This window comes from Scardinius erythrophthalmus, assembly GCF_964197995.2.
Source record: "Scardinius erythrophthalmus genome assembly, chromosome: 18".
Taxonomy (NCBI): domain Eukaryota; kingdom Metazoa; phylum Chordata; class Actinopteri; order Cypriniformes; family Leuciscidae; genus Scardinius; species Scardinius erythrophthalmus.
In genome coordinates this window covers 13737124-13763581 of record NC_138238.1, presented here as the reverse complement: position 1 = coordinate 13763581, position 26458 = coordinate 13737124, and the positions used below count along the sequence as shown (strand labels likewise).

The 26458-nt window shown below is 36.7% G+C and overlaps 2 protein-coding genes across 3 annotated transcripts; one reads left to right on the top strand and one right to left on the bottom strand.

Annotated features, from left to right (window-relative positions):
- Window positions 1–756: 756 nt before the first annotated feature.
- acsf2 (acyl-CoA synthetase family member 2) lies at window positions 757–25779 on the bottom strand. Its single transcript, XM_081393059.1, has 16 exons — window positions 25133–25779; window positions 22668–22863; window positions 19457–19585; window positions 19308–19361; window positions 18814–18932; window positions 18535–18697; window positions 18064–18159; window positions 17686–17837; window positions 17313–17404; window positions 17087–17163; window positions 5133–5240; window positions 4891–5042; window positions 4644–4785; window positions 3850–3960; window positions 3694–3762; window positions 757–3323 (listed from the first exon to the last, which is right to left on the bottom strand). Exons 1-16 carry the CDS (start codon window positions 25240–25242, stop codon window positions 3273–3275), a joined length of 1821 nt encoding a protein of 606 aa, XP_081249185.1. The 5' UTR covers window positions 25243–25779; the 3' UTR covers window positions 757–3272.
- Window positions 9042–17722, top strand: chad (chondroadherin). 2 transcript variants are annotated; one of them, XM_081393061.1, is made up of 4 exons: window positions 9042–9928; window positions 11371–11534; window positions 11856–11995; window positions 17709–17722. In XM_081393061.1, the coding sequence occupies exons 1-3, from the start codon at window positions 9143–9145 to the stop codon at window positions 11989–11991; spliced, it is 1086 nt and encodes a 361-aa protein (XP_081249187.1). In that variant the 5' UTR covers window positions 9042–9142; the 3' UTR covers window positions 11992–11995; window positions 17709–17722. The 2 variants fall into 2 exon arrangements, with proteins under 2 accessions (XP_081249187.1, XP_081249186.1); XM_081393060.1 differs by lacking the exon at window positions 17709–17722 and adding an exon at window positions 13732–16127.
- Window positions 25780–26458: the final 679 nt, after the last annotated feature.

Sequence of the window (26458 nt, the reverse complement as noted above, 5' to 3'; positions counted from 1 at the left end):
AATTAATCTGAGTCCATTAAAGTTGTTATTCTTTAACCTCCTATTCTTTGAAATGATTGGAAAAAGTAGGATTTAACGTTTAGATAACGCAAGTTACAATCACTTTAGATTTCAACATTATCAAGTGAAAAAGGAAAGATTCTCAAACCCTTTAAAGCAGGCAAAGTTATTTATTGAGTTACATGTTTAAATGTACAGATAGTAGAATGGAACAACATACTGTATAGAAAAACCTAGCTGTAACAAATAATGCACTGCTGTGCAGAAGAGGCTGTAAAAGCCTTTCTTGTAAAATAAGGTTACACAAATACCGTGTGCGGGAGTGACAGGGTTAAATCCGTTCTCCCTGACCAACAGTTACCTGTCATTCTTATAACCTGAGTAAATCATTGTTAAACATGAGTGGAATATCAACACCAAAACCAACTGACAGAGGAAACCAAAAGATATGGCTAAATGGTGGTGATCAAGACAGGGAGAAGTAAATTATTTCACGTTTAATTCACATGTATACTTTTAAAGGGATTTCTGAAGTACTAGGGCAGTAAAGAGTTCCATCCATATTCGCTTAGCTCTACACATAGACGTTTCGGAGAATGGATGGATGATAATGGGTGATATGTGACATATGGGTGATAATGTACAACTGGAAAAAAAATGTGTGTGTATTTATTTATTTTTATATATATATATATATATATATATATATATATATATATATATATATATATGTATATATACATACACACACACACTCACCTAAAGGATTATTAGGAACACCTGTTCAATTTCTCATGAATACAATTATCTAATCAACCAATCACATGGCAGTTGCTTCAATGCATTTAGGGGTGTGGTCCTGGTCAAGACAATCTCCTGAACTCCAAACTGAATGTCAGAATGGGAAAGAAAGGTGATTTAAGCAATTTTGAGCGTGGCATGGTTGTTGGTGCCAGACGGGCCGGTCTGAGTATTTCACAATCTGCTCAGTTACTGGGATTTTCACGCACAACCATTTCTAGGGTTTACAAAGAATGGTGTGGAAAGGTCAGAGGAGAATGGGCCAAATGATTCAAGCTGATAGAAGAGCAACTTTGACTGAAATAACCACGCGTTACAACCGAGGTATGCAGCAAAGCATTTGTGAAGCCACAACACGCACAACCTTGAGGCGGATGGGCTACAACAGCAGAAGACCCCACCGGGTACCACTCATCTCCACTACAAATAGGAAAAAGAGGCTACAATTTGCACGAGCTCACCAAAATTGGACAGTTGAAGACTGGAAAAATGTTGCTTGGTCTGATGAGTCTCGATTTCTGTTGAGACATTCAGATGGTAGAGTCAGAATTTGGCGTAAACAGAATGAGAACATGGATCCATCATGCCTTGTTACCACTGTGCAGGCTGGTGGTGGTGGTGTAATGGTGTGGGGGATGTTTTCTTGGCACACTTTAGGCCCCTTAGTGCCAATTGGGCATCGTTTAAATGCCACGGCCTACCTGAGCATTGTTTCTGACCATGTCCATCCCTTTATGACCACCATGTACCCATCCTCTGATGGCTACTTCCAGCAGGATAATGCACCATGTCACAAAGCTCGAATCATTTCAAATTGGTTTCTTGAACATGACAATGAGTTCACTGTACTAAAATGGCCCCCACAGTCACCAGATCTCAACCCAACAACCCAATAGAGCATCTTTGGGATGTGGTGGAACGGGAGCTTCGTGCCCTGGATGTGCATCCTACAAATCTCCATCAACTGCAAGATGCTATCCTATCAATATGGGCCAACATTTCTAAAGAATGCTTTTAGCACCTTGTTGAATCAATGCCACGTAGAATTAAGGCAGTTCTGAAGGCGAAAGGGGGTCAAACACAGTATTAGTATGGTGTTCCTAATAATCCTTTAGGTGAGTGTATATATATATATATATATATATATACACACACACATATATCTACACACACACACAAACATTCCTTAATATTTGTGTGGAACTGTGATTTTTCCCAGAATTCTTTGATGAACAAAGTTCAAAAGGAACAACATTTATTTGAAATCGAAATCTTTAAACATTTTAAATGTCTTTACTGTCACTTTTGATCAATTTAATGCTTCCTTGCTGAATAAAAGTATTCATTCCTCTGCTGTTGTGTATAGGGAAATTGTATTCAAAATCAAAAACAAATAGGAAAAGCAGCAAGAGATGCTTGCATTGCTGTTCTACTAAAGGACACATGGGGGAGATGCTTAACATACATTCAGGTCCTTTTTAAGATTTTCACTTATGCTAGATTGCCAAATGAGGTGTTCCTTTTACTGGAAGCAATGATTCCATAAATCTTTGTTAATTTTATGAAATATATTACACAGTCAAGTGAATTTACCCGATAATGACCACGAGAGGCATGCAGTGAATGACGGATTCTATTATTAGCTGCAAGGAAATTTGAAAAGAATGTCTGGGGTTTTGTCCAGGTCTTTAGTTTTAAAGTCTCACCCTAAATGATCCTCACGAAACTATGTGTTTGTCCAAACCAGAGTAGCCATTACTTTCCAGCAGACCCATAAGAATGCTATGAGAGGACATCTTTCCATATGGTCTCAACACTAGCATCAAAATGTTCACATCACGAGCCAAGCAGGAAAGCACCAAGGCCTAAATGAACACCGACAGGGCACACCTGAGATCACAATGAGGGAAACTACTTTCCTGCCAACAAAAAGACTGCATTTTTGCCTTAAATACCCTATTTTGGATATTTCAGTAATATAAAATTTAAAACATATGAATTTCAGATTGAATAGAGAACAGATGTGCACAGAAACCAAACAAGATGATTTTCATTTGAGATTGCTGAAGAAATATACACACTGTTTAACAGTGTAATTTAAGTAATTTTGTATTATAGATTTATAAAGACATCTACCTAAAACTGGCCTAGTGTAACATGCATATTTTTTTATACTAATATATTGGTATATATTTGGTTCCTATGATTAAGAATTATTTGGTTCCAAAAACAAATCATACCAAAATAAAGACAATTAAGAAAAGGTGCATGATCCTTAACATGTAAAAATGCCACTTATATGTTTTTAGAAATAGGGTAAATTAATAGGGTAGTATCATGGTTATCATAGTATAATCATTATAAACATGGCTTTTAAAACAATAAAATCACATGTTTTTGAGTAACAATATCCTAAGGGTGATGTCCTGCTTGTAACTTTTGTTTTAAAAATACCACAGGTACTTTTGCAATCAGAGTCCAAGCTGTTTTTCTGTCTGCTCACGCAGTTTGTGCTTCTGGATCTGACCGAAATGAAGAAAAGAAACAGTTGTAGTGCTATTAAAGGGTTCAATCTGTCGACAGCAAACCACAAGGCTTTAAAAGCAAAGGTGTCATAGTAGCCCTTGAATGTCTGAAACCACATCAGTGGCTTTCATGCAGACAGGGAAATTGCTTGAATGTCTTCTGTCTAGAGACGAATGTGAATTGGCTCAAGAAAAACACCATTTTTACATTTTCTTCATTTTTAACATGTACCCACAGAGACATAGAAAGATTCATTATTTAAATGCTCACTGGAATGACTTTCTCTAGACTAAATGAATCATCTGAATTGTTTATTGTTAATAACTGTGGTGGTGTGCAGTGACTTTCATATTTCATATCACTTACCTTGCCTGTGACAGTCAAAGGATATCCCTGAACAAATGTTACATAGCGCGGCACCTTGTAATGGGCAATCTGGAAAAACAACAGTAATATTTGAATGGCAAATAGTTGTAGTGTACATGTGCTGGATAATGCATAAAACATGCCGGATGTTCTGACCTTTCCTTTGCAGTAGACCTTGAGCTCTTCTGCAGTGCATTCCTGACCAGGCTTGAGTCTAATACAAGCACAAACTTCCTCTCCCATTCTCTCATCCTTCACTCCAACCACCTGTATGGGCAACAGAGAGTTAATATTCTTTTCTAGCCTAAACCATCTTGCTTTCTTTACTGTAAAATGGAGGTTAAAGGAACAGTTGATGAGAAGTGCTAAGGTACATCAGTGTCACTGGTTAAACAGGCTTTCTTTAGTTTGTAATGTTGCTGTTTGGGCATGAAAAGGTCTGCAAAGTTACCAAGCACAAAGTCCACACCAAATTGAACTATTCTCTATATCAGTGCGCACTCTTTCTGAACTCCCTGAATCGCCTTAATTGTAGTCTTGAGGTTTCCTCCGGGAACGTACACGCTACAATATTCCTCATTTAAATAATTCCCACTCAAGTCATTTGGGGAAAAAAAAGGGCTGAGACCTAGATGAGTTACGTAGTGTGTTGACACTTGCACGGTTATTGTAAGGGGAGTGACATTTGTGAAACGCACTCAAAAAGGTTGACCAATCACAACACTGCTTCAGCTGACCAATCAGAGCACATTGTGCTTTTCAGAAGGAGAGCCTTTATAGCATAAGGAACTAAGAGCATTACTGACAGACTGGGAAAAGAGGTGCCGCAACAACATAAACGTGTAAAAAATGATGTTTTTTTTTACATTCATGCATTAAAACCTATTCTAGTAGACGCCAAAAACAAAACCAAGACTTTGTAAAAGGGCATAATCTTTAACAGTGTTGACCTGTGCTTCCTGAACTTTAGGATGTGTATGCAGAAACTGTTCGATTTCAGCAGGGTAGATGTTCTCTCCTCCACGGATGATCATGTCCTTGATGCGTCCTTCTATTTTGCAGTAGCTGTACTTGTCCAAAGTGGCAATATCACTTTATAAATGACAGAACAGTCATTGAGTCATGTAATGAATTTTGAATAATATTCATAGCTAGTAAGAGAGAAAGGAAGAAAAAAAAAATATTACTCGCACTTACCCAGTCTTGTACCAGCGATCTTTTGAGATGCACTCCTTGGTCTTTTCATCATCTTCCCAGTATTCCAGCATCACGCAGTATCCCCTGATCATCAGCTCGCCCTGAGTGCCCAGAGGCAGGATCTCTCCTGTAGAAGGGTTCACTACTTTTGCCTAATGGGGAAACCACCATTCAGTGTGTGCTAAAACAGACAATAAATATGTATGCGGAACATCTTTATCTAGTAGTGTGTGGAAATGAACCTCAGTATGGGGGCATATACATCCAACAGTGTCTGTCTTGCGCTCCATGCTGTCAATTGGAAAGCCGCAGAATGTCACAGGGCTGTTTTCGGTTGTGCCGTACCCAATCTGTTCCAAAACACAAGGATGACACATCTATCATTTTTTTTGGTTATAATTGATTATTTTATTATAATTACATATAATATTGGATTATATAAATTATTATTATTATTAAACATTTAGAAAACATTTTAAGGTTTTGAAAAGATAAATTAATTACATATTACTGCTACATGTTGCATACTAATTACATATTTTATAATTATTTATTTTAAAGATTGATTTATCCCCTTTGCTTATAGTGTCACAAATTTGATCTAGAAATAGTGTCTGAAATATTTCTTCTTTTTAATTTTTTCAAAATCCTAAAACGTAGTTTACTTCCATGTGTAGATTACATTTTAAACCCCAGATATTGGGCTCTAGTGTATATGTTATGGTTTGTGGAACTAACCTCATGATTTCAATGCTATTAAACTCACTTAAATTTCAGTCCGTGTGCTTACTCTTTTTGCACTTTCTGCCTTTTGCTAAAATTTTCCCCAAAACTAGCCTAAAGGCAAGCAGACAGCTGAATCAGCTGAATCCACCAGGCCTGGGAAGCAGGTGAGGTATGTGGTGCGCACCTGAGAACTGGCACTCCAGCTGTTGTTATGAACCCAAGCTTTCTCACTATACAGTATCGCTTTGGGCTAAAACAAATCATCCAAATAAGATAGCCTTAGATAATGTGCACTGGAAACAATTCCCTCATTCAGAGACATAACCTCATCACAGCACAGGATGTCAATTTGTGTTTACCAAGCTGAATTACATGAGCTGCCAGCTGTTGAGGTGAGACTGTGTGACATGCCAGACATTTATAATGTTGTTTGGAACATTTTAAGTGATTTTAAGTGAGTCATGAGCTTTTGAACTCAATTAGTAAAGGAAAAAAAATGCATGCATCATCTCAAATGGCCATTTACAATATTCTCTTTTTCAGATTTCAGTGTCAAATAATATTATACTCCCTTTCTAACTTTATATAATTATTTTGTTATATATAAATATCGATAACAGGCCAAAGTTACTACTAGCCAAATACTAGATATGTGCTGGACAGAATTTGCACAATGCAGGGTGTGAATGTGGACTTGAAAGAACCAAGACATACACTTTGCCGATAAAATGTTACATTTGTTAAGCAAACACTAGATTCCGTCTAACCTGAGAAAAGCTGAGGCGCTCATAATCAGGTCTCTTTTAGGTCCTTTGAGCCAAAGAAAGAGGAACAAGGATCAAATGTTTTGTTGCATGTGGAAAAAAAAAAACTAGGTGATTCCACAGTGCACTTCAGTTTCTTTTCTTTTTATACTGAATACTGTACATAGTTGAAATCAAAGGAGGCTTTTATTAAAAGGAATGTGCCTCTCCAAATGAAACGCTCCAATGCAGACAAAAGAAAAACCTACATTTTCATTGTTGTGATGTGATACCGGCCAAACATCTGGTGGTGATTATATGTTATAAAACACCCGCCATTTGGGAGTGGCTCCTTTTTCCCCTTCTGCTGACTAAAAACAATGGAACTGTCTGGCACGACACACAGTCTCACCTTAACCTCACAAGATTTGGCTGCACACAAGTTACCCTATGAAATGAGAGACTAGGAACAACAATAAAAATTTTGGACGTCTGAACTTTCTTACACCTAACATGCATTTAAAACCTTTCATTTTTTTTAAGGTAAAAATTATTAAATAAAAATAAACAGACAAAAATATATCCACATTTTTCCTACGGCCCATGGTGCGAAATATGAGCAACTTCCATTAAACATGTAAACAATCAGCTCTATGAACGCAATAAGCATTTTCAAATGGGTACAATGAGATATTATTCTACTCACCCTTCAACCATTGAACATCAAAATAAATAATTATGTAAATTCAGCTATTATTTTGTCCTCTTATGAAATATATGGAAATATGTTATACCAAATAGCTTCATCAGTGTAGTGCTAAATAAAAAAACACACACAAAAAAAAAAGTTTTACATTTATTTTTTAATAAACACCTAGCAGATTCTGCTAGTGCTATGTAAAGTTATGAGCAGAACTGTATTATAGGCACTACTTATAATTAAATACAAAAATATTAGTTTTAAAAAGGTCATATAATGTTTTTAATTTTTTCCTTTTCCTTTAGTGTGTAATGTATTTCTTTGTGCATGTACCGGTATAAGATCTGCAAAGTTCCAAAGCTCATAGTCTCCCACAAAAGGGATTTATTCTATATCTAACTGAAAACACTGATCCAGACCTGCCTAAAACACCACCATCGAAGTTCAGATATTACTTCAGCAATACTTCTGTCACAATGTGAAATATTAGCAAAATCCCCCCCAAAACCCAAAAAGGCACAAAGAAAGAAGTCGAGGCATCATTGAATTAGTGTTGCTGCCATGTCGTGGAGTTTTGCTGCGAAAGCAAAATCTCTATGTTTGGCCCTCCGAAAATTATTTATAACAATGTTCCTGAGGAGTACAACCCAAAAGTTCACTTGTGTACAGCTCATTTTACATAGGACAGCTTCCTGAACCTGGGAGAGTACAACGCCATCTGCCCTTACGCAAAGAAAATATATTTCTTAATAAATGAATGATCAATACATTAAATGATACAATATATTGAATAATATATAAGGAATTGCCGGTTTCATATATTGAAAAATGAGACAATATATTTACTTATCATCATAATGTATGTCATTTCATATTCAGTAATACACCTCATAACATATAGATGTATATGTGATCAGATATGATACAGCATGTGTATAAATTGAACATTTACTCATGCAGTATATAAACACACACATCAAAATACAAAATGTAATATATTTCTTATATTTTATAATTATTTACATTATATGTTTAATATTTTCAGATATAACTTAACAGTACAGTACTAAAATATTTAGCAAAGAGACTATCACTGTGTTGAAGAATGCACAGCCATTGCTTTTTAAGTATAGTATTAGTCTTAATGATATTCAGCCAATCGTCAACCGAACCACAGGCTCTACTCTTCAGCACAACGGTAACCCCAAAAACTCACACATATCAGCAACCCTTTTAAATTCCAAAATAATACAATTTAAAACACAAACCGATCTCCCCCTATTAATATCGAGCAAAACACGTGAAATAACACTTAATTTGAACATTTACTCTTCTTTAACAGTCAGAAGCAAAGCATGCTGGGAACTAGAAATCTGTTGTAACCACTGATTGTAACTCATTCAGTGAATGTTTGCATATATGCGTGTACAATACATTCACATTTATATGGGAACATGTATGTGCAATATATGTAGACAATAAAGGAAAAAACTTTATGAATATTACATGTAATGCAATTTGGCCAATTAAGTGTTTGGCCAAGCACAATACACTGTGTCAGCTGGCCAATTAGAGCCCTCTGGGCTTTTGGAAGGAGTGGCTTTGTAGAACCCGGAACTCAGAGCGTTTCAGACAGACTGGGAATAGAGGTACTGCAATAAGTACCTCTTTTATAAGTTTTATAAAAGTAAGTTTATAAGTTTATAAATAAGTTTTCTCAACATTAAAGCATGCTAACCTATTCTATTACACCCAATAAACAAAATAATGAACTTTCAAAATAGCATCCTATGACGCCGTTAAGTTTGCAAAGTTAAGTGATTAACTATTATAAACACTAGTACTGTGTTACTCTGACTCATTCACACCAATCTCTCTCTCCCTGTCTCTCTCTCTCTCTCTCCCCCCCTCCCTCTCGGGCTCACCTCTAGCCCTCTCTCTCCACACACTCTCTCTCTTTACTCTGAGGTTGTGTGGACCACTTTAGCTGTCTGTATATGTTCCTGCTGCAAACGTCTCTCGGAGTAAAGCAGAAAGAACACCAAATAGCATAAAGCAGTGGACTGATCAACACTCCATCATCATGTACAGTTTCAGCTTCTTACTGGTTCTAGTGTGTCTACAGGTTTACGTCCCTTTTGCATTTGCCGCACCAACTCAGTGCCCAAGCCAGTGCCACTGCCATGGGGACCTGCAACATGTTATCTGTGACAACGTCGGACTGAAGAAGATCCCCCGCATATCCGAGGCCACTCGTCTCCTAAATCTGCAAAGGAACAACTTGGGAAATCTCCCAACTGGGGGCTTCAGCGAGATGAAGGGGCTAATTTCTCTGCATCTGCAGCACTGTCAGATCCGCGAGATCTCCAGCCAGGCTTTCAAAGGGGTAAAGAAGCTCATCTACCTTTACTTGTCTAATAATGAGATCAGCACCATCAAAACAGGTGCTTTTGAGGACCTAACCGAACTGACCTATCTCTATTTGGATGGTAACCACATCACAGTCCTTCCGAAGGGCATCTTTTCTCCCATGATCAACCTGTTTATCCTGCAGCTCGACAACAACAAGCTTCGAGAGCTGCAACCTGGTACTTTCACAGGTGCTAATGATCTCCGATGGCTTTATTTGAGTGGCAACGAGTTGAGCTCCATACAGCCAGGTTCCCTTGATGAAGTGGAGAACCTGGCCATTCTAACCTTGGACCGTAACCAGCTGTCCACCTACCCTCTTCTGGCTATGAGCAAGCTGCGTGTCGTGGAGGAACTCAACTTGTCCAAAAACCCTCTCAGCCTCATCCCTGACCATGCATTCCGGAGCTTCGGCCGCTACATGGAGAAGCTACATCTAAATGACATGAGCCTGGAGAAGGTAAGTCTGTGGCATAGCAGTTATTTTGTGGATTAAACACTTAAAAACTAGAATAAAGGATGAAAATGTTTTAAAATTAAGATGAACCAAAATGTTTTCCCCATAATGATGGCCCAAATGCATGTTTTTGTTGGGTTTTCGGGAAGCTTAACATTCGCAAACAAACTTTACATCCCATCAGAGCTGGCCAAGCAAATGTACTGCAACCCCATTGAATAAATCAAAACCGTAGACTGGAACAAAGTGGTATCTGGCTAAAACAGACCTGTGCTGGAGACTTTCACCTGTTTTCTTTCAATAAAATACTCCTGATATTCTGTCTATTCCCTTCAGGCCTTAAATAAGGTCACATGTGCTTTATGTCAGGATGCACATGTGCTATTCCAGCAGGATTTTTCCCTGTGGATCACTAAACGGCTAATGAAAGCTTTAAGAGATACATTTATCTTTTCCTTGTCTTTGATCTGACTTCCACAGAATCTCCACATGGACTGACACCAATGCAAACTGGTATTTTATATATATATATATATATATATATATATATATATATATATATATATATATATATATATATATATATATATATATATATATATATATATATATATATCAACAAGTATTAGCCCCATGCAGTTGGTCAATGCTGTTTGTATGATAGAAAAGGGAAAAAATAACCACTCTTCCTTCACGTGTGGATAATTTTAGGATCTATTTGCTGAATTTTATTTTGAGAGCCATGTTTTTTCCTCTCACTTGGCGAGCCATGTAAACAGGTCAGCAAGGGTTAGCAGACAGGTAAATAGAAACAGGGTGTTCCATGGCCCATGAAGAGAAGTATTTTTAGGCTGCCGTTGCCTCACCTGAATGGACAAGTGAGCCCTTTGCAGGCATTTCTGGCAAAAGAGCAGGTCGATGGGAGGAGTGGACAGACAGAAAAAGTGAAAACAACCCTTCCATGATGGAAATGATCCATCCTCTATCGCCTCAAATTACCAAACTCTCCACGTCTCTTGCCTTCTGAGTGGAAATTTCCAAAACGTCCTTTCAATAAGTGCATCTTTTCTACGCTTGCATAACACACCCACAGACACTGTGTGCACACCGTCTCAGTTCCTCAACCGTCATCTTCCTATAAAGCAGACACCACGCAGACCAGTGCATCTAACACATTGGTGAAGTTTTTAGCAGCCTTGCATACGCTTATGAAGTTTGATGGAGGGCTGGACAGGTTTACATAAGCTCTGGCACAGAGGACGGCATGAGAGAGGCCTTTCATGTGGAAAAAAAGCCCTCAGTCTAGCATCCACAAGTCTCCTTCAGATATTAAGAGTGACTTTGAATGCTAATTGCTAGGATGTTCTACATGCAGAAGCAAAGCAGTGAGTTGTAACATGTTATCATCTGTATATATTGTCTATCTGTCCTTTCTACCCATCAAGTTCTCCAGTGCTGCCTTTGAGGGAGTGACAGCTCTCAAGTCTCTTCATCTTGAGAACAACAAGCTGAAATCGCTGCCGAATAGCCTTGAGTTTAGCACTCTCCAGAACATCACTCTGTTTAACAACCCCTGGAGCTGCACCTGCCAATTAGCAAATCTCAAAAAGTAAGAGAAAAAACCCAGATGATCACTTTAAACATTACTATTTAAGGTTGATGCAGTAATAAAAAGAAACTATGCCTTTCATTTTTACTTCATGGTTTAATTTACAGTCAACATGAAATCAAAATCAAACCTATTTGCTTTCGTAATACACGCTTTTGGTAATATCGTGAACAATTCATTGGCGCATGTTATTCTTAAGAAAAAAAAATGTTTGGCTTTCTAATATTTAATCAGATTGTAATACCTTATTTAAACAGTAATTGACACTGACTTAAAATGGTGTTTTAGATTTGCTTTAAATGCTTGGATTTACTTGTGCAGATGGATGGACACTAGCCGCATTCGCCCTGATGCAGTTTGTGCTTCTCCTGGAAACCAGAAAGGAAAGCAAATAAGAGATACCACTGCATTCACCCGGTGCAAGGCAAAGAGGATCAGGAAGGGACCACGGCTCTGAGATGGTGAGCAGCCCTGTTAATTCCACTCACACAACTTCATAACATAACATTTGAAACTGCAAAAATTACATTACATTAACAAAAATCACCAGTCCAGACCTTAAATTCATTGAAAGTCTTTGGGATGTGCTGGAGTAGATTTTACAGAGTGGTTGACTCTTGCTGGAAATTATGCACTTCTTGATGGAAATAAATGTTGTAATGTTATTTCCATCAAGGGGTGCATCAAGTTTTGGTCAAGATCTTGTATTGGCAATGCAAGAGTCAAGCACTCTGTAAAGTCTACTCCAGCAAATCCCAAATACTTTCAATGAATTTAATGTCAGGACTCAGAGGTGCTAATTCATGTGTGAAAATGATTCTTCATGCTCCCACCCAACCATTCTTTTACAATTTGAGCCTGATGAATCTTGACATTGTCATCCTGGAATATGGCCATGATGTGTCCAACATGGTTGTTTAAGAAATGAAAGGCTACACACTCCATCAATTGGGGTTAGAAGAAATGTTGCGAAACAGTCACTGCAACAATGATCCAATCATAGAATATTAAGCATTTGCCTAATAAAATCCAAACAGCAAAAAAAAAAAAAAAAATACATAAATAAATATTGGCTGGGCAGTGTATAATACAGTTATATATAAAATATAGTACATTTATTTAAATATTTAGAAGTATTTGCAAGAGTGCTGAGACTAAAGTCAATGTTGACTAAGGAATTCTTGCTGAGACCAGCAGTCAAATAATAAATTAAGAAGCCTGTGAAGTAATCCTGATAACTGAACACACAGTTCCAAACAGTTTTATCCAACACTGCTATACACCATAGCCCAAACCATGTCCTCCAGGTTTGAGACCCACACCCTAAACTGAGGTCTAATATCCAGACCCATACAAGGTTTATGTGGTCCAGAGGTCTTATAAATGAGACCACAGGATTAAGGCTCATAAAAATGAGACATTAATCACAGACTTCAGTGTGACAGCTAGCCTCTTTCCACATGATTTGCAAATGTAAATAAATTATGAAGAAAAACGGTAACTAACTAGTCTCAAGGGTTCTCTGTGGTGCACAGAGCAAGACACCACTGCTCTCCCATGATCTCTTTAAAAGACTCTTTCATCAGGAGATACTCATGAGATTCTGTTCAAGTGGCCAGAGAGGCCACTGCGGATGTGATAAACAACGCTAAATGGTTATGAAATTATTTAAGCAAAGTTTTGAACGGTTTGGGACTGGAGAAGCCTGGTCCCAAGTTACCAATTTAGCCATTGGTGGACCTCTAATTCAGTAGCTATTAATGCTTAGCTTATGAGCAAAGAAATGTTTTGAATTAAATTATGCATGCACCTTCCCCATAACAGTCATTATATTGCATTTACAAAAAATAATATAATCACTTCATCCTAAAGCACTGACTTCCAGTAACTTCTGTGAGAAATTAAAGTTGCATATTTAAACAAGAGAATCGAGAGGCTAATGCTAATCGTATGCGTTTTTACCTCCTCCAACATAAAAGAGTGACTGGTAATACTATAACTGTGGTCAGGATATGGGTTTGGGACACTGCCTTGTGGTAAAATATTGTCTGTTATGTTCTTCCAATCTATCCTTCATGTTCTTCCTGGTCTCTTTGTCCTTTAAAGTTTGTTCTTTTCCATTTTGGCTTTGGCACTATGTGCAGAACATCAGATGTCCAAAACTAAGCTTGGCGAACTTATTTGTTTGTTCCCTCAGGAGGACAGGGCCTGTCCATGTGTCAGGACTTCAATGTGCAGAAAAGGAAAGCAATGCAGACTGCTACATTGGGACTGTCCATTTCCTCTTTCACTCATTTTTTTTTTTGTGACATAAATGTGCTGACTCAATTCATACTAAACAACATGAATAGCATACATGTGTTCACAGACATTGACACACACCCTGAATGAGCAACTGGGTACATCTGCAAAGTGAAATTTTCACAAATAAGTACATCGCAAAGGAAATGTGCCTCAAACTCTTAGTATTCACTGTTATGGTAATGTATATGCTAATTCAAACAACCTGTTGATAAATCCATTATCACAGGATTAGTTTCTTTCCACACCATAGAAAAAAAAAAATCAGGAGTACTATCAGGAATAATATTCCATAAAATGATAATTGGTAGAATGGATTGACATTACATTGATTAGCATTCATTTAGAAACTCAGCAGTGCCTTGCTGAAGGACTTGCTGAAGACTTCATCTAGACTGCATGTTTGAGGTAAGTTCGACATGTTTTGCTAACTGTATGTCAAAACCTATAATTTTCAATTATATCTACATCAAAAATAAAATCAGTCTTTTATTAGAGGGACTATGTGCATATTGTATGATACATTTTTCAGCATAAAAATGTAGGATGTACATCACAGCTAAGTTTTGCAGGCATTCTTTGAGCCACTGTAGAATGAACATTATCTATTCTACCGATTCTCATTTTATGATATTTCAAGTCATCCTCCCATTCTCATGGTAGAAGCACTTAATATTATATAACCACCAGTGTTATAATCAAAGCGGAGCTCTTCGTGAGGATCCTGTTTCCAAATTGTGAGATCCTCCTTAGCTTTATGCATCTCACAACATCCTGCAAGAGTTTCCGAGGCTTTGCGAACATGACAAACCAATCTTGACCATGACTAAAACTGACACATATTCAAGATGTGACATGACCTGACCTCTACTTCAAATCTCTGACCAACGTCAAACGCAACACAGGCGAGGAAAACTTGGACTCCTTATAGCCATGAAAAAAGTAAATGAGACAATATATGTAAGATATAATGTCATTATCACAAAATAGAATCTAGACAGGGTGATTAGGATTGGTTGTCAAAGATTAGCCATTAAAGATGCTGTGACTGACCAATCAAAATCAAGAAATGATGATGGTGGTGCCAGAAGAGAAGGATTTACGAGCAGGTAAAATAAAATAAAAACTTTTTTTTTTAAATTTAGACAAATGGAGGTTCTCCAGTCTAATGGTATCAGTTTGTTACCGTGATGTACTCATGTTCAATAAAAGACATATAAAGCACTAACAATAATGAGAACATTATGAATTTCAAGTGGATGCACTAAAATTGTGCAGTGTGTGCTTAGAAAAACAGTAGTACTGTTACCTTCTCCATACCCATTTCTTAACGGGACAGTTCACCCAAAAATGAAAATGGTCATTTACTACACCCTCATTACTCTCAAAACCTGTATGACTTTTTTCTTTTGTGAAAAATAAAATGAGTTATTCTCCTAAAAGAATGTCCAAGCTGCTCTTGTTTCATAAAGTGAAATATTTTCATGGAATAACTTAAGTCATCTTCTTTCATTTTAGTTTGTTCCACACACAAAGCTATTATGCCTAAAGACTTAGAGCAAATCACATAGTTATCAAAGAATCCTGTATCAGGGAATGTGTCATGGTTCCCAGATTCCCACAGAAATATCAAGCAGCACAACTGTTTTCAAAATGAATAATAATTAGAAATGTTTCTTAAGGACCAAATAAGCATATTAAAATGATTTCTGAAGGATCATGTGACACTGAAGACTGGAGTAATGATGCTGAAAATTCAGCTTTGCAATCACAGGAATAAACTCTTAACACTAAATATAAAATATAACTGAGAAAATAGATATATTTTGCATTGTAATTTTACAAAATATTCATGTTTTACTGTATTTTTGATCAAAGGTAAGCAGCCTTGGTAAGCAAATATGACTAATTTAAAAAATAACATTAAATCCAATGCTAAACTTTTGAACATTAGCGTATCACTCAAATATAAGGGGAATATTTAATATGAGTATAGAATATCAGGTGTGGTAAATATAGAAGGCAAGTTTATTGTCTTGTGAAATATTCTCTTTATTATTTTGTGAAAGATGATGTACTTTATTTCAGTTTCAGTGTATACAAAAACTGAAATAAAAGTACAGACAAGGTGAGCGGTTATATTAGTGATTTTTAATGCGTTAATTCAATTCATGATTATCATCAGATTTTTCAGAGAAGTTGAAAGAAAATATTATCAAAATTGCAGCTAAACCATTAATGTGAAAATCTCTGTCTCCCCCTAGTGATACTGACATGTAGTATACATACTGTACAATCCTGGTCAGAATCATTGGCACCCTTGATAAATATGACCAAGAACCCTGTGAAAATAAATCTGCATTGTTAATTATTTTGACCTTTTATAAAAAATAAAATAAAAACACAAAAATATAACCTATCAGTAAAACTATTTAAAATGGGGTATTCTCTAATACACATTGGCCACAATTAATAGCACCATCTTATTAAATACTTTTACAACCTCCTTTTACCAAGATAACAGCTCTGAGTTTATATTTAATGCCTGAGGAGTTGAACACCTGACAAGAGATCAGAGACCATTCCTCCATACAGAATCTCTCCAGATCCTTCAAATTTCCAAGTCCATGTTGATACACTCTCCTCTTTAATTTTCTATAGGAATGGCCATGGCAGACCCTTGCACAGTGCCCAATTTTTGTGTTGATTTCAATATTTGTTTTGGATAATTTCCTGATGGAAGATCCAACCACTGCCCATTATAAGATAAGATAAGCGAACATAAACAGAAGCCTAACCAAACTTAGGCTTGGTTTTGGTTTGATTGAGCAGGTTCTTCGAGAATGAACCTCATTGGTTCTCTTTGGAACGAAATGAGGGCGAGTAATTAATGACAGAATTTTCATTTTAGGGTGCACTATCCCTTTAAGACAATATAGACACGTGTCCTCTTCCATGCAGATTTGTGACATTTCCCATTGATCAGAACTTTTTATTTATTGCCCTGATGGTGGAAATGGGAATTTTCTTACAGCCACTTTCTAATTTGTGAAGCTCAACAATCTTTTGCTGCACATCAGAATTGATTGTGTGATCAATGTGTATTAGAGAAAAATAATAACAATGCAGATTTATTTTCACAGCCTTCTTTGATCATATTTACCAAGGGTGCCAATAATTCTGACCACAGCTGTACAATTATTATAAGCTTGAATTATAACAGAGAATGAACAATCCCCTTCACTACTTACCACCATTTCCTTAATACCCATGATATTGATGACCTTACGGAGGACCTCAGGAGGACAAGGTGAACCAGCAGTAATACCTGACAGAAACAAAACATAGGATTTTAGCAGAACACTGATGAAAGTGGAGGATGTACTGCTTGATTGTTCAGAAATCTTGATAATATTAATGTCACAACCTCCATTTAGCAGAATATTTAGAGATTTTACAAAAGTTTGATTGACTCACCACCCTCAATTGATGACAAATCAATCTGGGCCAGGTCAGGCTGACTCATCATGTCAATAAACATAGTAGGGGTGCCGTAGACAAACGTACACCTGTGTAAACAGTACATTTTCTGCCAATTGGATCAAATAAATACAGCTCAGATCTGCATGATGTGCACATGACCTTTGATCCTTACCCAAAATCTACATGACTGTCCTCTTTATATGTCCCTGTGTCTTTTATTTACGACAACATGAATTCAATATGGCTAAAGAGAAAGTGGCACCAAGTTTCTCTGGAAGGTTTAGAATTATATTCTAATGCAAAGGGAAGATGCGCAATTCTCTAACACATCAATTCTTTTTTTGAGGTAGAATTCATGACTGCATACTTCTCTTTCTCTATCGCCACCAGGTTGGCATGTCCATCATAACCAGTAGATGGGAAAACCACTGTGGTACCATGAACAGCCATGACCATGCCACCACCCACTGAGCCAAAACAATGATACATGGGCACCGGCAAGCAAACTCGCACATTTTTCTGTAAGAAGATTAAGGTAAAAAATTACCCATACTGTATGTACTGTGAAGGAAAATGTATGGACATTAATTTAAACAAAATATTTTCTGTTCTGTATTGTAATATCAGTTTGCTAAACAATGAACTGTATTTTTGCAATAGACATCATCTAAAGATCTATTTTCCAGACACTGATCCTACATTTTATAGAAAAAAACACTTCTTTCAGTGTATGATTAGCACCCACCCTCCAGTTGAAGCCTATGCGCATGCCGATGAAATAAGCATTGTTCACAATGTTGTGATGAGACAGAGTGGCTCCTTTGGGCTTTCCAGTTGTTCCCTGAGAATCATAACGAACAAAAATAAAAAAAGTTGATAAAATAACGATTTATTTTGTGTTACATTTGACTTCACTAGGCTAAGACTTGAAGCTAAAGTCTATAATTTTTTTTAATGTCATAATATGCTTGCTTTTTATGCAGAGACAACTGTAAATAGGTCATTTCTAGGATCATTTATCCTAGAGGGCTCAAAACATTGCACTGTTTCTCCTGACAAGCCTAACACAGCAACATTAGGTCAACCGATGCTGTGCGTTTGGGGCATGACTATGACTTTGACCTTTTTGCTATTATGTTTGGTGATGCAAGTGGCACAGAAATTACACACTGCAGCTTTAATAGAGATATATACAAATTAAAAATATGCAGAGTACCGATGTAAACTGAATGTTTATGGGGTCATCACAAACAAGTTTATTCTGCAGGTCTTGTAGTTGTTGATGGTGTTGGCTGCTTCCTGCCTGCATCAGATCTTTTAAGAGGAAAGTTCCTGGCTGCTGACTGTCAGTCACGATCACAGTGTGTAGGTCTGGTAGTCTGAAGAAAGAAGAAAACAAAGATGTTTCTCAAAAACAACAAAGTAACTCAGTCAGCCTCTGGCCCGTAATAATGATTATGTATAAATGATCTTCCTTTTATTACATCACTCGTACCTTGAACTCTTGATCCCTCCAGGTGAAGCCGTCTCCATCTCTGGACAAAGCTGCCTTAACATGTCACAGTACTTTTGGGTTTTGAATTGAGTCGGACAAACTATTGCATTGCACTGTACCTAAAAGAAGCATTAAGCCATTAATCGTGTAAAGTTTGCTTATATGTAGTTGAGACTAAAACTAAGCTTGTTTCTGCCTCAGAGTAAAAAAGGGTTTAGTCCTTGTATTTTCATAATGTGACTGTACATCTCTCAATTGCCACTTAATTGCGACTTCTCATAATTGAAAAAAAAAAAAAATTTGTAATGGCAACTATTTCTCAATTTTTTTTTTTTTTATAAAATGTGACTATTTACTTTTAGACTTACTTCCATATAAAACTCTGAAACAGGCTTCCATTAAAAAAAAACCTTGTTTGAGTGAAAAATAAACCCAAAAGTTAGGGACATGCCACTGTTAGTTGTTCTTTTTTGCATGTACAAACATTAACGTACCTTTCTGAGTGCAAATTCTACCTCTTGCAGTTGATAAGCCGGGTTCACTGAAACCTGTAAAATGCCAATAAATCTGAGCAGGTGAGAGACCAGCCATTGACAAATCCTCAGATAAACCAAATTACAAGACACTCAACAAAAACACTCACCAAAATGATCCCTGCTTTAGCTGTGGCAAACTGCATCAGTATCCATTCATAGATGTTCGGTCCCCACATCCCCAAGCGATCCCCCCTTTTCAGCCCGACAGCCAGTAGGCCTGCAGCAGTCTGTTCCACCTGAAATCAAAACACTACCACATTTTTATACTGACCCTGAAAAAAAATAAAATGTAAGGTGGGTTTAACACATAAATGTTCATTAGATTAGGAATAGATAAATAATTTAATACTAATACATCACATATTATAAAAGAGAATCAAGGGAAGCAAGTTTATGGTTAATCTAAGGCACATGACATGAGTTACATGTTATGTTACAAGCTGTCACCCCACTCTTGCAGATTTGCACTTTATACAATCAATAAAATCAGACCCTTGGCAATGTATAATGCATATATTATTGGCAAATAGTTTGTTATGTTCCTCTTTGATTAAAACCTCTGTAAATGAATAGATGTAAATGTCTTTCACCCAGACATTTTTGTCCTCTGGAAAGAAGCATGATGGAAAAAATATTCAATTTGGATGGGTGTGATGGCTAAGGCCACACTGGATGGTTTTTGAATTTCATTTGAATGGTTCTAGTTTACTTTGTATTTAAAAAAAAAAAAAAAAAAATGTGTTAGTTCTAAGGGATTCATGTTTTTTGGTCTGTTTATATATAAATTTCTATGTAATTCTTTGGTTTCTTTAAATATTATTTACCCAAACATTGGAACTGGAGATGCTACGTTGTCTCTTTAGCGCGCATTAAACCTCAAAGAACGGCAAAGCCAATAACCATTTATCTCTAGAGTGCACGGTAGTGAGTAAATGAAACCACAACCAAGATAGGGGTTTGACATTTTATTTAAGTTTGTTTGAAAGCGTACATCTTACCCGTGGTTCTGCCGGGATCCATGAATGCAGCATGGAACAAAAGCTTGGAATTAAAAGGGTGCGGCCTTTCCTGGTGTCCTTTATATTATTCGGTTGGGAATTATGGGAAATTTAGTTTTTGGGACAATATGTGTTTGGGTCATGTGTTTATTCAAATGTGTTTAAAGGATGTTTTGTGTGTGTGTGTGTGTGTGTGTGTGTGTGTGTGTGTGTGTGTGTGTGTGTGTGTTTAAGTGTATTTTCCCAGAACTAATGTGCTGTGTTTTTTTTTCTCTTCTACACAATGAGTGGTCAGTACTTAAGTGTTGCAGTCAATAAAATGACACTTTGTTGACTCCATGAATGTGTCCAGAAACTTTTATGGAAGAACCCTTCCAATGGGAATTTGTCAAGAACAGAAATAGCCATTCTGGTTTAAAATAAACACATTTGTGGTTCACCATGAAGTAATATGCTAATGTGTTCTTGAGGAATAATTTTTTTTTAAAAACACTACACTAAAAAAAAAAAAAAAAAGGATATTCCACATTGAATATGTGTGTCAAGACCAATGGCACTAGTTTGTGTTAAACGTTCCTGCTTTGTAATATATTATTGCTTTTCTGTAAATGTTTAACTTTGTCACATTGATACACTTTAACCCACTCCTGCTCTCATTATGGAAGGCAGCCACACGTGAAGTCAGTTCAGAAGAAAATATTGGGTTCAGTGTGGAATATGTATTCACCTTGATAGTGAGTTTATGTCTTTTCTTGGTCATGTTTACATTCACAGAATAACCACAAAAACTATTTGAATAATAACATTGTATCGTGCCAGTGACTGATTTCACTGTGCTTTATTTACATATTTAAAGACCCCCTGTGGTGAAACTCAAGTTTTTAATGTTGTTTATAGGTCTATATGGTGTTTTTAAAATGCTTGTGCAATATTATACAATTTTATACAAATATTAAACAAACAATGTGCAAATTAATGAGTCAAGATAGTCTAAAAAAAGCGGTTTGAATTCGCTGGTGTTTCTGACGTCACAAACTACCTTGTAGCCAATCACGTCAATGTGCCGGCGGGCTTTAGCATATCATTAACTGCTGCGAAGCCAGGTTATCCCAGTATATTGTTTGTTGATATGAAAAATCGGGTACATTTAGCAATGTAGCAGGTGAGTTACGATGTTATGATTAATTACATGCCTTTCTATACTGACGTTCTATGATGTTCAAATCATTTTCTAAGGATACTGATTTTTAGAAGGCAGACTGAGATGGCGAAGGGTTACATGGTAACATTTACACATTATTAACTGTTTGATAACGTAGTCAAGCAAAAGGCTAATCATATCAATTATCGGTATGTGTCCAGTGTTGCAAAGAGAGATACCATTGTGGTGCATTTCCCTGAGTAAAGTTGAGCGAGTTGATCTCTGAGCTGGTGTGATTGAGTGGAGGCGGGGCTAATTTGCATATTCATGGTTCTGCATATACCAATTGAAACGGATGTAAAGATGAGTTTTAATGGATAAAATCATTGACTACAGGGAGACTTTAAAGGACAGGCTGTACACAAACAAAGTAAAATGGGTGTGTGGGGAAAAAAAAATGGAAACCACATATTGCTATTTTAACTCTTATTAATCTTAATAATGAATAAGATTCTATAATGAATGATCTTATTAATAAATGGCTGCTTAGGAATGTGTATATTTTGTATATTTATCCTCCTTAGAACCAGATCTTTTGTGAGCGTGAATCTAGTTTTTTTTAGGTCATTACATTCTTTGGAGCAAAAGAAACGTATTGAATAAAGAAAATATATTTTATCCTAATGTTATGCTATGTTCTCTGTAGAGGACACCAGGACCGACATGAACAGGTAAAAACAATATTTTAGTTTTTTTTTCATTCACCAATCAATTTTTAGGTTTCAAGAATTTTTTTTAATCCAAACTTTCTCTCAACTATGTTATGAAAGATATAACAATGATTTGATATAACATTTTACTTTATGCAATATGCATGTAAACATTTGCATAATTTGCATATTAATCTGTTCTTGGGACAAAATGTAATGAAAAAACATGTGTAATAATTGGGAATATTTTCATAAGAATCTGTATAATTTATTGCCCTATTCATTTGTTGTGTCTCCGTGTCATATATATATATGGATTTGGCCTAGATCCCTCATTCCACACACTGCACTTTTGACATTGTGGTTTTCCTCTCTCCCATGACTGAGGGGTATAAAATGGGAAGCACTGTGGTTAGCATCACTTTCCTAACCAGTCCTCTGTAGAAAAACCAGAAGCAAAACCACTCACGTCTTGGTAGAACTGAGCAAAAGTCTTGCGTATTCCATCCTGCACAAAAACCAAAGCTTCCCGGTCAGGGTAGCGCTCCACTGAGGCTCGAAGACACTGGTCCACAGTACTAGAGAACAGCGGTTGGGAGGAGATGCCATGGACATAGCTGGTTGTCAGGGTTGGGGTGCTGGGTGGGTTATCCACATGAATGGCACTAAAAAAGAGGGGAGAGGAGAGCGTGTGTTTATAAGAGATGCAGAAAGACATCTGAAAACGGGGGGAAAAATTGGGTAACTGCGACTACTTTTAGTTTGTCTTTGGGTCTGGTGAAGTTCATCCTGAAGGGAGAGCAGAAGCTAAAAAACATCCTGACAACACTGATTTTATGTAAGGAAAAGGTGAAATAAGGGATGTCAGCTGCTGCACTATTTCTCACTTTAGAGAACCAAGATGGTCTTTGTTAATGTTTTTTTTTAGCCTGCTCAACCTAAAGGCCCGTTCACACCAAGCATGATAACTATAAAGATAACGATAAAGATAACTATATACAGTATGTGTCCACACCAGCGACCAATAATGGTCTTTTTATTCTAAGCACGCGCGCGCCCGAATGATCCAGATCCATTTTAAATGCGCGAGACCTTTAAATTAGAATGGATTCTGATTGGCTGTCAGTGTTTTATCGTTCGACAGCTGGAAAAAAATCGTTCTGAAAAAGTGATCCCAACGATATTGTTCCTCATATCTTTATCGTTATAGTTGTGGTGTGAACTCTGTTATTCTTTAATACGGAGAACGATTTTTAGAATTATATCTTTATCGTTATCTTTATAGTTATCGTCCTTGGTGTGAACGGGCCTTAACAGTTGATCTGTCATTTGAAGATACAGGATCACAGATGAAATTAGCCCATAAAGTTAATTCCTACTATATATAAAATAATCTTTCATTGAAGGAAGTCTGATTTGCTCACCAAGGCTGCATTTATTTGATCAACAATTCATGATTCGATACATATCACGATACTGAACCCACGCTACAATATTATTGTGATACTCCAAGACATATGGTAAAAGCTTAACAAAAAATGTTACTGTTGATTAAAATGCCAATTTGGTATCACATTGGGGGTGGAAATAAATACACTTGGACTTTGTGCTGGTAACCCAATGCACAGGACAATGGGGACACAAGAAAAAAATTATTCATGATTTTGAAGCTGAAAATACTGAATTATTTCAGACGAATATGCTTGCACTCTGTCACTGGCTACTAGATATATTTAAAATAATGTAGGCCACTTTTTACTGGTAACATAAGACATTTGGCATTATCAAGACCCACAAAAATCCCCCATTGCATTATTATACATTATATTCAACATTAATATACATAGTAGTTTAATGTAGTGACACTAAAACTCTATAAACTAGAATGTTTTGTTTGTGTAAGAAAAATATACATATTTAACACGTTACAAAGTAAAGTTACGGCTTCCGGCCGGAACTTGCTAAATCGCAACTTACGCAACTTGTGACGTCAGAAGTAGCGTAGCGTAGTGTAAATATCAGCAGTACGTTGCATTGCTCACGTACGTTGCGCTTTAGACTTAAGTCAAATCCATATGTTCGTTTGGTCTGAAGCTAGTTATTTTACTTTATTAAGTTTTAAATATGGATATTTTTCTTACACAAACGCATTGCTTCGCTTCAGAAGGACTTTATTAACCTCCCGGAGCAGTGTGGAGCACTTTTGTGATGGACAGATACACTTTTATGGGCTTCAAAACAGACATTCAGTGCTCAAGAAACATTTCTTATTATTACCAATGTGGAAAATAGTTGCGCTGCTTAATATTTTTGACTAAACCATGATACAGAAATTTTTGGTGATAAAGAACAGCATTTATTTAAAAAAACATGAATGTCTACTGTCACTTTTGATCAATTTAAAACATCCTTGCTAAATAAAAGTAAATGTATTTAAAAAATATATTGGGGAAAAAATAAACCTTACTGACCATCAATTTAGAACGGCATTGTCTGTTCAGTTTCAAGAGCCACTGCTAATCGGCAAATGAGCGTTAAAAAAGGCATTCAAAAACCAGCCAACTTGCTAAACAAGTTAGCACAAGTCTGTGAGTGTGAGACCATTAAATCAGCTAACTATTTGAGGCTGGTTTAGGGTGGGGGGTTTATTCAGTCGAAGAATCTGTTATTGAGTCACGAGAGAATTTTTTTTTTAGATAAATAATATTTCCCACGCGTAGGCTATTACTTTGTAGTGTCACTTAAAGGGTTAATGAAAACATTGCATAACTACTATAGAAGCTGACATGTATTCATCTTTAGTCTGAGCTATTTTCGAATTTCCAAGAATATGGAGGCACAATTCCAAAAACATATATAAAAAGCAATCTGCCACATGTAATCTCCCGCGGAAAGGCAAAATCATAATAGATGCATGTTTTTATGATGCCTTACCAACTTTGTTGAGAAGCTACGAAAGGAGTCCAGGGTCTCTGCAAAAAATGCAGTGTTTTGTAGAAGCTCGCGGTAGTTCGTAGATTAGTCAGAAGAATCTTAGAAGACATCTTTCAGTTTAACCTTTACGACGGACAGAAGTAAACTCTGAAGAATCTCAGTTTAGTTTTTTTTATTCAGAAACTCGATTGCAATCAAACAAAAACACGTAGCCTACCCCAAACGCGACCATAAGTGAGATAAATGCACATAACAGTAAAATTAAAACTCCTGAATTAACTGCATTGGTAAATCATGAATGCTCGACTTCTAAGCAACACCAAGCTCTTGCCACCGCGATCCCAAAGTTCCCAAAAGTGAATCGCTAAACCAACACACGTTACACCTCAAGTTGCAAGACGAGCGGCTGCTACGGAATGAACTGTAGAGGACGCAAACAAAGGTTGTCACATCAGGAAGCTCTAGCCAGTAGCGGTATTAACTATAACTAGCATGGCATATTATGCACAGAAAGCCTTTGGCACATGATGTTTAGTCACATCCGGTTTTCATTTGCATGTGCCAGGGGAGAGTGGCATGTGCCACTAAAACCCAAGTGGTAACAGTTCCTCACTGCAGAGCCAAATGACGTCCAGCTCCACCTCTCTAGATGTCATGGGTTGAGCTTGACCTAGTTCAGCTCCACCTCTGTGGATCTATTGGGTGGAGGTTTGGAAAATGGATTCATGATGTCTATTCGCTCATTACATAGTGTTTGTCAATTTTGAACACAAACAAATGTTACGGACTGCAGTTCATAATTTCACGTTACTCTCACAATGGTAGTAAATTGTTCATAATTAATTCTACTTCTTTATTATATTTTACATTTTCCTTTCTATAAAACTCTGTTTATAGGCTACGTTCGAACGTACTAGAACCTTCTAGAAATTGCACACACAGAGACCAGCCATTAGTCATGTGCCTATCGCTGAAAACTGAGAAATCCACTGAATTTGATCACTATAGATTTACAGAAATAATTGAACTTTTAAGAAGTGTTTTCTCAATATTGCAACATTGCATATCTAATCAGCTCCTGACAAACACAATTATTATTTGAATTATCACTCAGTGAGTGAGAGAGATGTGTGAGTGAATTAGCTTACTTCTGTCTGTGCAGCATCCAGTTTTTGGGGTAACGTATTATAGTTAGACAGAGTTAGCCTACGTAATCAGATTACTTTTTTCAAGTAACTACTAAAGTAACGCTTTACTTTTAAATTGATCAAAATCTATTAATCAAAATATCTGAGTTTACTTTTTCAAATGAGTAACACAAGCTAC